Source organism: Tasmannia lanceolata, unplaced genomic scaffold, assembly GCF_043159265.1.
Source record: "Tasmannia lanceolata isolate RefF3 unplaced genomic scaffold, GAP_Taslan_0.1 ptg000015l, whole genome shotgun sequence".
In the NCBI taxonomy this organism is placed as follows: domain Eukaryota; kingdom Viridiplantae; phylum Streptophyta; class Magnoliopsida; order Canellales; family Winteraceae; genus Tasmannia; species Tasmannia lanceolata.
The window spans coordinates 39,554,786-39,569,448 of record NW_027518692.1 but is presented as its reverse complement, the minus strand read 5'-3'; the positions used below and the strand labels follow the sequence as shown (position 1 = coordinate 39,569,448).

Genomic DNA, 14,663 nt, shown 5'->3' with positions numbered 1-14,663 from the left:
ACCAATCCTGTTCAATTTTTACTTAGAGGGGCCTTCGTATTATGATATTATCCCTCTAAATTAAGCATAAACATATGGAAAGAAGAAATTCTCCGAAGAAAACTTTCCATGCAATCCAAAGAGGGGAATTTGTTTTCCTATGAAAAAATTTCCCTGGTTCAGACACTAGTTTCCACTTTTCCATCGTACCTCTCCAGTCTCCACCCTCCTTTTCTTATCCAATCAAGCATAAATCAATTACCATGCGACAAAGAAAAAGCCAAATAAAAAATGCAAAACACATTTTTGCTCTGGCTCAACGCACCCCCCATGAATAAACTGAAAAGTTCCCTATGATTTCTCTACTAGCTTCAAAAGATTGACTTATTATTAATTTTGCTACAAGGGTTTTGCTCCTCTTGACGAATAATAGAGGCAGGTGGGTTTATTATTATTTTTGCTTCAAGGGTTGCTGCTATTTTTATATCTGGGTCTCTTTCTCTTTTTGCATTTATTGATGAATCGCTTTGAATTGAAGTGGGTTTTGCAGGAAAATGTACTCTACCATTCATTCCTTGGACAAGTGTTTGGCCCATGAAAATTTGCAGGGTTCTCTTGATGGGGCCAATCTCCCTATAGACGCTTGTTTGGTGCTCACTAGTGATCCTAAGCCTAGACTCAGATGGACGACTGAGCTCCATGAGCGGTTTGTTGATGCAGTTACTCAGTTGGGTGGCCCTGAAAGTTAGTATTGACACCCCTCCTTTTTTCTTTTTCTTTTTTGCTTTCCTTTCTTGATTTTTATTTTTGCATTTGATCTTTTAGTTGTTACAAACAATGTTGCTTGTTTGGTTAGTGATAAGGTCTAATTTAATCTTTATATATCACTTTTTTTTAATGGTAAAGAATTTTATTAGGGAAAAGGACTACAAAACCTTGACTGAGAGGGTTAGATCTAATTTTAATCTGTTAACCCCCTCACTTGCAAGCGTGTGAGCTTCCCTATTGGCCGACCTTCTTACCTGATGGAATGAAATGGAAGACTCGCGCAATTGGCCGCAGAAGCGTCGTCGGATTCTTCGGAATATGATCGGATCTCTGGTGAAAAATCTGGATTCTTGCAAGGGGATGTAGGAACACTTAAATCTGATATTAATCTTGCATTAAACAAGATAATTGGATGAGGAAAAAAAAGGAAAAGATTAGAAGAATCCTAATCTCAATTTTCAATTTTCAAGAAACACAAAGGGGTAAAAGAGGAGAAAATCTCTCTCTCTCTCTCTCTCTCTCTCTCTCCAAAAGAGGAATTTCTACATTCTCAAATTCAAATCTCAAAAACTAACTACAAATGAGAGGGAAGATGCTTTATATAGGGTCGAATCAAGATAGTATAAGCCACCAATCTCACGGCCCAAACCAATCTTCGTCCCTATCTTCAAATCCTAAAAGGTGCAATAAGAGAAAAATAAAGAAACATAACAGTTTAGAGATTTTGTTAATTGACACACAGACAATAGACTAACAGGAAATGAAGTAACATAAAGAACATAAGATAAACAAAGGCCATTAGAGATGGATGCTACACCAACCCTGGAGACAGTTGATGTAGCTCCATCTGCTATTGTAACAATATGAGGGGCACTAGAAGGGGCTGACTGGAAAGAAGTAAGAAGATGAAAATTACCAGTCATGTGATAAGATGCTCCCGAATCAATGAGCCATGATCCAGAAATAGATCTAGAAAGAAAATAACAAGAGACTTGGCTAGGCAAATGTGGCAGTGGGCTTCTTGCCTCGATCACGTAGCGCACAAGTTCCTCATATTCAGCACGATTGACCATCATGGATTTTTTAGAGGCCGATGTAGCAGGAGCAACAAGAGCAATGGGGTGGCCATTAGAAGCAGCAACAGAAGCAGTGGGCGAAGCTCCTGATGTAAATCATAAAAGTACTCGATACTGTGACCATCCATACGACAGTGGGTACAATATCAAGATGCACGACCATGACCTCCCCTTGAATCACGACCACGGCCATGGCCACGGCCAACACCATCACGGCCACCACCATCACGACCACGACCGAATCTACCAAAAACACAATCGCGATCTCCACCAGTAGAAGTAGCAAGTGCAGTCCCATCAACACGTTGGTCACTGGTCGGAACAGCCCTCATACGTTGTACCCTAGAAAACATCTCAACGGGAGATGGAAGGGAGCCGGAACTGACAATCTACTGGCGTATCTGAAGATAATCGGGGCCCAAGGAGGCAAGATAGTGAACAACAAGCAATTTCTCCTAACGCTTTGCAAGAACGACATGATCTACTATGAACGGCATGAGCAGATCGAGCTGCTGACAAAGGGCGACATAAGAACTATAATGATCTGCTATGGACATGTCCCCACAATGGAAACCAAACTAATCAGAGAAGAGGTCACACACTCGTGTGACGTTATTAGCTCCAGAGTACAAAGTTGCCGACTTCCTTAGAGGAATCAAGATACATCACATTAGCAGCCACCTGGGGTTCCATATAACTCCACAGAAAAGATTTGATCACTGCATCCTCCTGTTCCCATCTCTCATAGGAGGAATCTGCAGTGGCTGGAGGGGCACGCTCAAGAAAGCGAGCTTTACCCCAAACACGATGGTATGTACTAATTGCCCTCCGCCAAGGAGGGTAATTTTTCCCGTCAAGTCTGCTGGAGGTCATTTGGAGAGGGGCCTTCACGTGGGAATAACTAGCAGGAGGAGCGGTAGTGGAAGAAGGGACCTCATCAACCTTCATGGAGGTCATTTGCTGTGAAGACGAATCGACTGGATCCATAACAACAACCAACAACAGTCGGTAACCACAACGATAATGCTGAGATCAACTAACAGCAATCAACCTCTAATACACGTGAAGGCAACACTATCGACCCAACATCAATCAACTAACAATAGGAATGTCATAAATCTTCCGACAACCACCACCAACAAGGGCCAATCACCAACCCGAGGAGACCAGCACAACTACCAACAAAGCAACATAAAGACAACTAGGGCACCACCAAGTCTCAAATAACATCACCAAACAATCATTAATCATCAAGCACAGAACAAGGGGCAACCAACGGACCGTCATAGTTTACCAACAACTCCACCAACGACAATAACTAACAATAATCACCACCAACCACCAACCAACAATCATCAACAACTCCACCACCAACAGCACCAACAATCATCAATAATAACCACCAACCAACAACTAATAATCACCAATAAATCTACCACCGACAACAAACATCAATCACTTTCTTAGATAGCAAGAGGCAAGAGGCGGTTCTGAGACAAACAAAGGGTCAAGCATGCCCAACAAACATAGGGGAACGAAAAGAGAATGAACAACCAACGTCCTAAAACGGATAAAGGAATAAAGGAAAGAGGAATTAAGTTTAGAACATTAAGAAAGAGTTATTTAAGGACTTATTTGAAGAGAACACAAAGTTAAGAGATGATATCAACACAATAAGGAAGAGAAAATTGATGTGAGAGAGAGGTCTGGGATTAGGTTTGAGAGAAAATTACATTTAGGAACCTTTAGGTTTAGGGTGTAATGTAAAAAGGACTTTTGGGATGGGAAAAAGAGGAAAAGGGTTGGGCGAAATGCTGTGGGAGAGCAAATAGGGGGTTTTGGCTAAGGTGGGAGGAGGATAGGGGGTTGGGCGAAATGCTGTCGTCGGCTAGGGTTGTGGGTGGGAATCTCAAGTGGGAGTGGGGTTGGCAGCTAGGTTTTTTTTTTTTTTTTTTTGGGTTGGGGTGAGAGGGGGGGGGGGGGGGGGATGAGGGTTAGGGTTAAGATGATTTGAGAGGAGCGAGGGTGGGGGGTGGGGGGTTAGGTTGTCTGGGATGAGGGTTAGGGTTAGGATGATTTGAGGGAAGAAGTGGAGGAGGAAGGATGGGGGTTAGGGTTTTATTGAAAAACCCAAAAGGGTTTGTCTAGGGTTTTAAGAAAAGAAGAAAAAGGAAGATGATGGTACCTTTAACAAGGAAGGATCACTTCCACCTTTAGCTCTGATACCAAGTTAGTTTTCTACATGGTGAGATGGAGAGTGGAAGAGAAGATGAGGGTGGCGTGAACGAGAGAGAGAAAATCATGTGTTCTCTCCCCATATATATATATATATATATATATATGAAGTGTATATTACAAAATGACTAAACTGCCCTTAATGATGTGTATACATCCAACAATATGTTTTATAAAATATTAAAAAATATTTTTGAAAAGAAAAAAATATCTTTCTTTGTCATTTACTGTATTGGTGGTATACTATACCGGGATGTGTTACATAACTATATTTATATGAATTGCATGTGAAATGTGGTGTATATATTCTGTATAAATATTTATATGAATTACATATGAAACTTGGTTTGTTAGACCGTTATGGAGTTTTTTCCTTATATGTTTTTCTTTATGTGTATTTGTTCGTATTTAGCAGTTCCTGAAGTTTTATTGTTAATGTCTTTGTTCTTATTCTAGTACTTCCTTAACATTCATCTTGATTGTCCATCATATGCATATCTTTTTGTACATTTTGTGATTTTATTGTATTTCTAACTAAAATTATATATTTCTAGTTTTGTCATGATTGAAACACATAACCGAACCTTGGACTCAACCCGAACCCGACCTGAACTCAACCCGGGTTGGGAAAATTCAACCCGACCCGACTTTTTTTTCCGGGTTGAACCCAACCTGAGTTGCACCCCTAGTGATGCATGATAACCAAGTATGGGATAAATAGATCTAGGATAAGGATCGTTGCTGGTGGAAAAACTGGACTGTTATGACCATATTAAACTAAACAATTGTTGCATTGAACCTGAAATTCACATGGCATTGGTCTAGGGTGTAAATATACATAATCAAAAGGTTTCAGGGTGAGAAATAGGATTGCTAAGTGACCCTAAAAAGAGGAAAGTAGTGGAGGGTTGAGGGTTGTGGGAAGAAGAAAGAACCCGGGGGGGGGGGGGGGGGGGGGGTGCGTGGGTAGAGAAGAACGGGAGTGGGGTGTCGGGTTTACAGGGAAGGGGGTATGACGTGTAGGGAGGGTGTTGGGGGTGTCAGGAGGACAGGGGAGGGGGTTACGGCGAGGAGGGAGGGGGTTGGGAGTGTCGGATTTACAGGGGAAGTGGTTTACGACGAGGAAGGGAGGGGTTTGGGTGTCGGGAGTGATGGGTTGGGGGGTAAGACTAGGGAAGAAGGGTGGATGGGGTGTCCAGGAAAGGGGGAATTGAGAGGTAGGGTGTGTGTCGGTGAGGGAAGCGTGGTGTCGGATTAGGGCTTCGCCGTGTTGGAGTTGAGGAGAGACGATGGTGGAAGAGGGGAGGGTCAATGGTGGTCCCTAGGGAAACCCTAGGACTCTGATACCATGTTGAGAGAAGAAACAGAAGAGAATGAGAGAAAAGAGTTAGTGAGTTGGGAGAGCTCCCCTTCACTTATGTATTTATATAAGTAGATGAAGTGTACAATGACCATTATACCCTAAGGGTAATTACCTATTCTAACATTATCATTACTGGGAGTGACTCGATGGGCATACAAAAGTTGAAGGCTTTCTTGCTGAAAGAGTTTTCCACTAAAATCTGGGTCGTCTGAGGTACATTCTGGGGATTGAGGTTGCCTATTCGAGCAGTGACCTTTCCCTCTCACAAAGAAAGTATGTGCTTGACTTATTAGATGAGATGGGTTCTTTTGGGGTGAAACCTACTGCTATGCCCATGGACCCGAATGTAAAACTTCTTCCAGATGAGGGAGAATTGTTAGATGATCCTGGCAGACACAGGAGATTGGTTGGCAAGCTTATACACACACATGTGTGTGTGTGTATATATATATATATATATATATATATATATATATATATATATATATATATATATAGGTGATCCAAAGCATTCATTTTAAAGTCCCTTACATGGATAGGGGGTGTACCAAAAATCAGCTCCATAGGATCATCCTAACCCCTCCATTTGTGGAGGACAAAAATGGACAGACACAATCTCCAGCAGATAAGAGATCAACCACTGAATATTGTACCTTTGTTGGACGTAGCTTGGTGTCATGGCGAAGCAAGAAACAAGACATCGTAGCTAAATCCAATACAAAAGCTGAATACAGGGCTATGTCGCACACGAGTGGAGAGCTCATCTGGTTGCGCACCCTTTTGTTAGAGATTGGTCTCGCTCCCTCCTCTCCTTCTTAGGATGCGGTTCACATTGCTACAAATCCGGTCTTTCTTGAGCGGACCAACCATATTGAGGTGGACTGTCATTTCATTCATCGGAGAATCCAAAAGGGCAAGATATGCACAATTTTTACTAGATTAGTGGATCAGCTGGCTGATGTGTTTACCAAGCCATTAAGTAAGGCGAAACTGAGTGATATTTGTAACAAATTAGGAATGTATGATATATACATTCCAGCTTGAGAGAGAGAGAGAGAGAGAGAGAGAGAGAGAGAGAGAGAGAGAGAGAGAGGGGGGGGGGGGGTTAGAAGGTAGGTGTATATGTGGCTAAGGGCACATATACATGAGTGAGGGGGAGCCATTCGTAACTCACATTCTTTCTTTCATTCTCCTCTCGTCTCTTCACTCTCAACAAGAAGGATATATTATGGCTTTCGTGGCTATGTGAAAGGTGTCGTGGGAGTAGGGATTTAGGTTGAAAGCATGGGTAGTGGAGGTTTAAAGATGGAGGGTTAAAAATAGAAGGGCTGAAACAAATGAGGGAAAGGCAATGGAGATCGATGGTGGAAACTTTATATAAGGATCCATGGTTTCTAACTTTTGGAAACAAAACATGTAAAAGAGAGCGAGAGAAGATGAAATAATACTAACCGGGATCTCCTTTGCATTGCATCACCAAACTTGAGGGTGTGAACTCAATTAATTCAATTCATAAAGCATGAGAGTTAAGACCATAGGCCTTTACAAGTTATAGGCAAAGTACTTACCACGAAATTCTAAGGGAGTGGGAGTAAAACCTAGTCCTGCTTCCTTATTGCTAATAAAAACCCAATAAAAAGATGCCATATGTCATTGACTAACCCTAACCGCTTTAATTAGACTACTCACCCTAGTACTAACACTCTTATTCTCCCTTTTCATGGACTCCATCTAATCCTACTACAAAGAAATTACTTTCCTTTTAGTAATAAAACTCATAATTCAACTCAAACTGGAAATATCTATCAATAGTGTGATGAAATATCACTTGGCTTTTTCAATGTCCCAATACTAATAACAATTAAAATGAAACCCTTCTAACCAATCAGATTCTTTCATAACAAAGAGCGAGCCCTTTGTAATGTTAGTGTCATGATGTCACCTTATTTTACGAGTGTGTAATGGATTAGGGTCATTAATGATAATCGCTCCCCATCCATACTACTGCCAGTAAATTCTAAGGGCACACTGGCATGACAATGACACCCTCTTTGATAATATCCCCATAAATGATAAGGGCACTCATAATTGATAAACACACTTTGAAATTATAGGGAGCCCGGGATGGTCCCCCATCACTTGTTTTATGTAGCAGTGAGTTAGTAATTTAGTATTGTGGGACTTTCTTGAGTTTCATTGGAGCATTTCATAGTTCCACTTGCATAAAATGTTTCATATTTCTATTCCATTGTGACTTCAATGTGTCAGGCCAACACCCCACTTTGAAAGACTTATAATCAATTTTGGGATGTTTGATTCTCAACTATGATGGCTAGTCGGGTAAGGGTTGACGGCCACACATTAATCTATATGATCCATATTGAAGTCAGTTGATATTGTCCTTTTCCCACAATCAAGATTGTGACAATTCTCATTTTGTCAAGTCCTCTCTCTCTAGTCGGGGAAGGGTCGACGGCCACACATTAATCTAATATGATCCATATTGAGGTCAGTTGATAATTGTCCTTTTCCCATGATCAAGATTGTGACAATTAAAGAGGATCCCATGATTCCCATTAGGAATTCGTTGGGTCTCTTAGGGACTGTACCTAAAATTGCGAATTTTGATTCAATTCTCATTTTGTCAAGTTCTCTCTCTCTCTCTCTCTCTCTCTCTCTCTCTCTCTCTGTGAGGAGTTTTGAAAACAAAGGTAATGATCTTTCACTACCAATTGATATTCGAGGTATAATATATAGTGAATTTTTTTGAATTTATAAATTGGTAGAACGGAGAATAAACAAGATCAACTTATAGTTTTTTGGGGGTTATGGGTCCATGGTCCATAGATCCACACAATCATGTGAATTCATGAGGATCATGGATTCATGGTGGGACATGTGTGCTCATACCACCATGCAAACAAGGGAGACAAAACACATCTCTCCGGTTGAATGGTTATCTTTTGATTCTCACTATGTGCATTTGACAATAATTTTAGGGTTTGGGTGTCCACAATGTGTCGTAAAACAATGGAACTTGTTCATCTTAGGTTAGCATGTCATATAAGCCGCATCTTATTTGCCATAGATCTATTTGAATTAAAACATGTTCTATCCCTAGATTGAAAACTTAGATTCGTGCATACTCGATCCCATTACTTATTTTCAAAGATATATCTATACCCCATTACGTGCATTTTTTAGTTTTTTTATTTATATGTAGAATATTAGACCTAAATTTAGAAAGTTTCTCAATCATGAAGTAACCCTAATATATGATTCATATAGTTTTAATTTTGAATCAAACAACTGTATCATAGTTTCAACTTTCATGGGCACATTTACCATATGGACTGAGATGTTGCAATCTCCAAATCAATAATTTAAATCAAGAAAATGAACTGTGATAAATTCTTACATTTGGACTCCAACACTGATAGTACTTATCCTTCCAAACCTTTGGATGATGACATCCTTAACTTTATTTTGTTCCTGTAATTAACCTAAATAAATCATCCAAGTTCTTTAGTGACTTTGTTCTTTTTGCATCTTCTTTTTGCAGAAGCCACGCCAAAGACCATCATGAGAACCATGGGTGTAAAGGGACTTACTCTCTATCATTTGAAGAGTCATCTTCAGGTATTTTTTTTTTAATTTAAAAATTAGAGTCCAATCCTGCTATTCTGAACCTAAAAAATAAATAACTCAACTCAACTCAACTCAACTCAACTCAACAAAGCCTTTGTCCCAAACTAGTTGGGGTCGGCTAAAATGAATCCTTTAGAAAAATTTCACGAAGAAGGTGAAAGGAATCTACCATTCTACCCAGCTCTAATCCCGGCTCTAGTTGGGTTCTTCTTCATGAATCATTTTCTACCCGGCTCTACCCTATCCAAACTCAAAAATAAATAAATAAATAAATTATGCCGGTTTTCTGTTTTATGGAAATTAAGAAAATAAAGAGGCATGACTAGATTCCATTTCCTTGAAGTTGAAACATTTATTTGTGCCAGATTGGTGTGGTACTCTTTGATTACTTCATATCTTTTCATCTCCTTATTTCGTACTACGTCACAAATATCGTTCTCGAAAATTTCTCGGAGAGGGAAATTCTCAGGATATATTAATTTTTTTTTCTGTTTATATTGGGAAAAATGATAAAAATAAAATTATTTAAAAATATATAAATATATAAAATTTAAGAAATAATATTAAATAAAATATTGTAAAAATATCGGGATATTATTGCGATATTTTATGATAAAGATGAAAATATCACTATATTTTTAAAATCTCGAGATTATTTCGGGATTTTGTTGTTTGATCAAAATGGCGCGATAAAACCGTGATGTTTTGAAAATTTCAGAGATATTTTGACATAGGTTTTGTACAATCCTTTCAACTAATGACTATAGAGTGAAATGTGCTAGGAAGATCCACATCTTTGTGTTTTCACAAATCCAACCATGTATTGTAATGTATTCTTAATTTCACATTTTGTAGAAATACAGGTTGGGGAAGCAATCAGGCAAGGAGTTCACTGACAACTCCAAAGATGGTATCTCTCTCACTCTCATGCATAAAAGCGCACACACACGGAGACATGCATCATACCTATCCAATTGTTTCATGATTTTTATTTTTCTTTTTTGAATGTACTGCATTCATCGCTTTTGGGAAAGATGCATTTATTAATATACCAACAAGATATCCCTGCAACTTGGGTCGGGCTCAACCCGAACCCGACGAGTTCAACCTGATTTTGGCTCGGGTTGGGTTGGCATTTCCTCGGGTAGGGTTCGGTTACGGTTGGTAAAAGCCAACCCTATTTAATTTCGGGTTGGGTTACGGTTGAGGCCTTGGCAACCTGACCTGACCCAAACCCAACCTCCGTCCCCTAATTTTATCTTGATGTCCTTTGGGTTATTGTATTTTTCTATTTGGCCCCTAGTGAACCCGAACGCAACCCGATTTTGAGTTAGATGGGTTGGGTTAGGGTTGAGAGATTTAGAGGCGGGTTGGGTTAGGGTTGACCACCCTCAACCCGAGGCAAGGCTTGGGTTGGGTTAGGGTTGAGGGAATGCTATCTTGGGTTGGGTTAGGGTTGGCGTCAACCCGATCCATCCTGACCCGAGTTGCACCCCCCTACAATAAGAGCACTATACTGCTAATTTGCAGTTGGAGCATGCTGACAAACATGATTCCCACCAATTGTATAGGGAACCTGATTTTCACATGTTGGTTTTTCTAGCGCGTTCCAAAAAGAAGCTTAGCAACCTTAAACTCTTCTCGCTACCTTGTCAATATCTCCAAATCAGATTGATGCAGATATTAGGATTTATTTACATGTTATTAAGTCTCTCTAAATTCTTCTCTTCTACTTCTAATCTTCTCCTATTCTACTATTTTCTCCCCTTTCTTCTATTTCCCTTCCCAATCCTACATCACAGATGTAAGTAGCTGATACACATTTAACTCTTCCCACAACATGAAGTGCACTCTATGCTCACTAAAGCTCTTTTTGCCTTGCTTAAACAAGAATACATTCTTAGACAGTTAATGCAATGGGAGATACTTTTGTTTGGAGAATATGCCTCACATACTGTGTCCTACACTTCTCGGCGGGGTCTAGGAACATCACATTTGCCCTAACTTGTGGTTCAATCTTGTTCAACATCCAAATCATAATCTGATAGTTTTCTCTAAGCCACTCTTAAAGCTTATTATCGAACTCTGGGTGCGTTCTCAGCCAGAAATTTCAACCTCACCTTTGCACCAAGGCACCGTCACAGATTGAAGTATATGTCGTTGGGCCCATTCAATTTAACTTAACTGAATCCTTTCTTCGTAATGTTTGAAAAATTGAGTCTATTTTTCACTCATTATGGAGACAAAGAAAGAGGGCACCTACCTTGATCACCAAACAGGGCAGCATAGTAAAGCAATTCACATGACAAGAACACAACTACTGAACCTGGCGTCAAGAAAACACACTAGCCAATCCTCATGAAGGTAGCACAATAACAAATTAGGGAAGAAACCTTGTCAATCCAAAGGGAGAAAAATCACAAATTAGGGAAGCACTCTAGCTACTCTACACGCAGGCTACACAATCACTAATTAGGGCAGGACACTAGCTACTCCACACAAAGGCTGCACAACCGTCCATACGAGGCAACTCACATTCCACACGAGGCACCACAGGAAAATAAATTAAGCTCAAACTAAGGTAGTAATCATACCAATCCACAAGAAGGCAGCACAACAATTCACATGAAGCGGCATGATCATTTTATGCATTGAATCTTTATATCCTTCTTATAGAACTTCCTCATTGATTGATCATCGAAAGAAGATTCCCACCATGGCTTTGATGTGCACAAAGAAAGGAGAGAACCCAAAGGTTTGATATGAACAAGAGATTCCAAGAAAAAAGAAGAAACAAGAGTAAGGGAATATCCAATCTAGAGGGAAGAAGGAGCATATTCTGTACTGGGCACTCTCTACCTTTGCAATTTTCTTTGTTCCTCTTCAATAAAAGTGGCCATTCACAATAAAAATGAGATGAAGGAAATGTGGACCTAGATCCAGAAATCCAATCTCCAAGTATTGGTTCCCCCTTTTTCCCTTTAACTGCCTATGTTCACTGGTCAAAATATTAATATTCATCATGGGTTTTCCAGCTTCTTGCGACGCAGAAAGTCAGGCGACTGGTTCATCATCCTCATCGTCAAGAATGATGGCTCAAGACTTGAATGAGTGAGTAATTAATTGTCTGTATCTATTTCCTTACAACCTTGGTTTCTCCCTCACATATCCATCCCTGTTACAGTGGTTACCAGGTTACTGAGGCACTGAGGCTTCAAATGGAAGTTCAAAGAAGACTGCATGAACATCTAGAGGTCAGTTTCTTCACCTCCAGTTGAGTGGCGGCACCCTCATAATTCACTATTTCACAAATATTGTTCTTGGGAATTTCTCGGCAGCGGAAAATCTCAGGATATATTAAATTTGCTTTTATTTTTTCGGGTTTATGTCAGGAAAACGATAAAAAAAATTATTTAAAAATAGAGGAATGCTAGATTCACAGGTGCCTTGCGAAAAAAAGGGGGCAAGGTGCACCCCTATTGGTCAAATTCCATTTAAGATGGCACAGAAAATTACGATCATAACTGTCTTAAATGGAATTTGACCAATGTAGCATTCCTCTTAAAAATATATAAATTAAGAAAAAATACAAAATATCGTAAAAATATCATGATTTTATCGCTATATTATCATGGTAAATGAAAATATCGCTATATTTTTTAAATTCTCGGGATTATTGAGGGATTGTCTTTTATCAAAATCTCGTGATAAAATCGCTATATTTTGAAAGTGTCGGAGATATTTGTGATATAGATAATTCAGTAACCCTTGGTACTAATTCTCAGTTGGGTTTCCTTGACCAGGTTCAACGGCATCTCCATCTTCGAATTGAAGCCCAAAGCAAGTACCTACAATCCATACTAGAGAAAGCCATCAAAGCTCTCGCCGAGCAGAGTGCAATGTCAGTTGGGGTTGAAGCTGCGAGGGAAGAACTTTCTGATCTTGGAATCAAGGTCTCTGATGACTGTCTGAACGTTCAATCTGACGCCCAAAAACTACCATCCCTCTCTGACATTTTGGCAGTTTGTTTGGAAGAAAAATCTCTTACTAGGCTACCGCCCCAGATCACCGATTGCTCTGTAGACAGTTGTCTGACATCAACTGGAAGCCCGGGAAGAGTATCAGTGGTGGGTTCGGAGGCCGCCTTGAAGAAACGAGCAAGGCCCATGTTTAGCAATGGTGAGTTGCTACATTGGGAGAGTGATATGCGGCAAGGCAAGTAACTTGCATTTGATTGAAGGCCAATGTTAAATGTTGTTCACTAATAGATTCGAGTAATTAACCTCAGATTTGTATATTTATTATGCGGGCGGGTTCGGAACTCTAGGGTTTATAATGGAACTAGACTGGGGTTTTGAATTTTTTAGCATATTTGGGATCTATCTCAGTTCCTGCAAGGGGTAGAATGAAACTTTCTAGTGTTTGTTCTTTCTTCTTGGAACACTATCTTCTACAATGGTTTATCTTTTCTACAATGGCTTGATAGATCAAGGGACTAGGATCATCAGATCAAGGTGGGATCAATGGAAATAGGTGAATTTTTTGGTTGCCAATCCAAAAACTAGCAGTTGGAAAAGAGCCTAACAGTGAATGCCGTTGTAGCATTTTTCATGCTGAAAATCTCTATGGAAATGAAAGCTGAAAACCATTCAAGGATTGAATAGATCAGTGTATCAGTTGGGTGGGACCATAGGGATCCTTATATTTTTTCAAAAAATTTAAAAATTTATTATTTTCAAATACGGAAAATAGCAAGGGGTGGACAATATAGAAGAGTATGGGTTTATATTTGAAAAAAATCACTTTAAATTTGTAAGAAATTGTAAGGATTTATGTAACGACCCGGATTTTCAAATGTAACTATAAACCCGGACCGTTAACAAAAGGCAATAAAAATTTAATTAAAAGTTTACTTTTACTAAAGAGTCTACTAAAAGGATTTGACAGAATAACAAAAAACAGAAACAAAATAAGAATAAGATGAATAGACGCCAAGGCCACATGGCCACACCAATTACTCTATCATCGCTCTTGCACACCCATTTTTATTCTCGATTTCCGCATTAGCATTTATCTCAATGTCATCATTTGTAGCAAAACCTGTGGGGCATTTTTGGTGTTAGTGCAAAGAATTATGTAAACTCATTCGGTACCTAAACAAATACAACTAAACAATTCTTGAATTTAAAACATACAACTTAATTCATTAGTGAACATGTGATAACAATTATTTCAAATTGAAACATGAGATATTAATAAAAGAACACACTATAATATCTATTGAAAGTGAATCTACTGATCTCATAAAACATACAACATTTTACATTTACGAGGTTTATGTTTATTATTAATTTAATGCATGAGATGACTCTCCAAGGCAATCCAGCTCTTCATAGCTTGTTACCTTGCCTCCAATACGTTCTACTACCCTTGTCAACAGGTAGTGGGCATGAAGGACTTTTTACGACGTGCTTAATAGTCACTCCGCCTCTTGACATCAAGGTCTAAGAGGCTGCATTTACCGTCAAGGGGGTGCGCTAAAACCTAAGGCCGGCTTGAAATTCTATGATTCTTGGACGACTCAGACCTCCGCC

The 14,663-nt window shown here is 39.5% G+C and overlaps 1 protein-coding gene across 4 annotated transcripts; it reads left to right on the top strand.

The window, feature by feature from the left end:
* The first annotated feature begins 224 nt into the window (after positions 1 to 224).
* Positions 225 to 13,544, top strand: LOC143847196 (protein PHR1-LIKE 3-like). Of its 4 annotated transcripts, none has more exons than XM_077355937.1 (7): positions 225 to 414; positions 530 to 723; positions 8,984 to 9,060; positions 9,925 to 9,979; positions 12,105 to 12,180; positions 12,254 to 12,323; positions 12,873 to 13,544. In XM_077355937.1, the coding sequence occupies exons 2-7, from the start codon at positions 534 to 536 to the stop codon at positions 13,290 to 13,292; spliced, it is 888 nt and encodes a 295-aa protein (XP_077212052.1). In that variant the 5' UTR covers positions 225 to 414; positions 530 to 533; the 3' UTR covers positions 13,293 to 13,544. The 4 variants fall into 4 exon arrangements, with proteins under 4 accessions (XP_077212052.1, XP_077212051.1, XP_077212053.1 ...); XM_077355936.1 differs by having other exon boundaries at positions 518 to 723; XM_077355938.1 differs by having other exon boundaries at positions 225 to 418.
* The last annotated feature ends 1,119 nt before the right edge of the window (positions 13,545 to 14,663 follow it).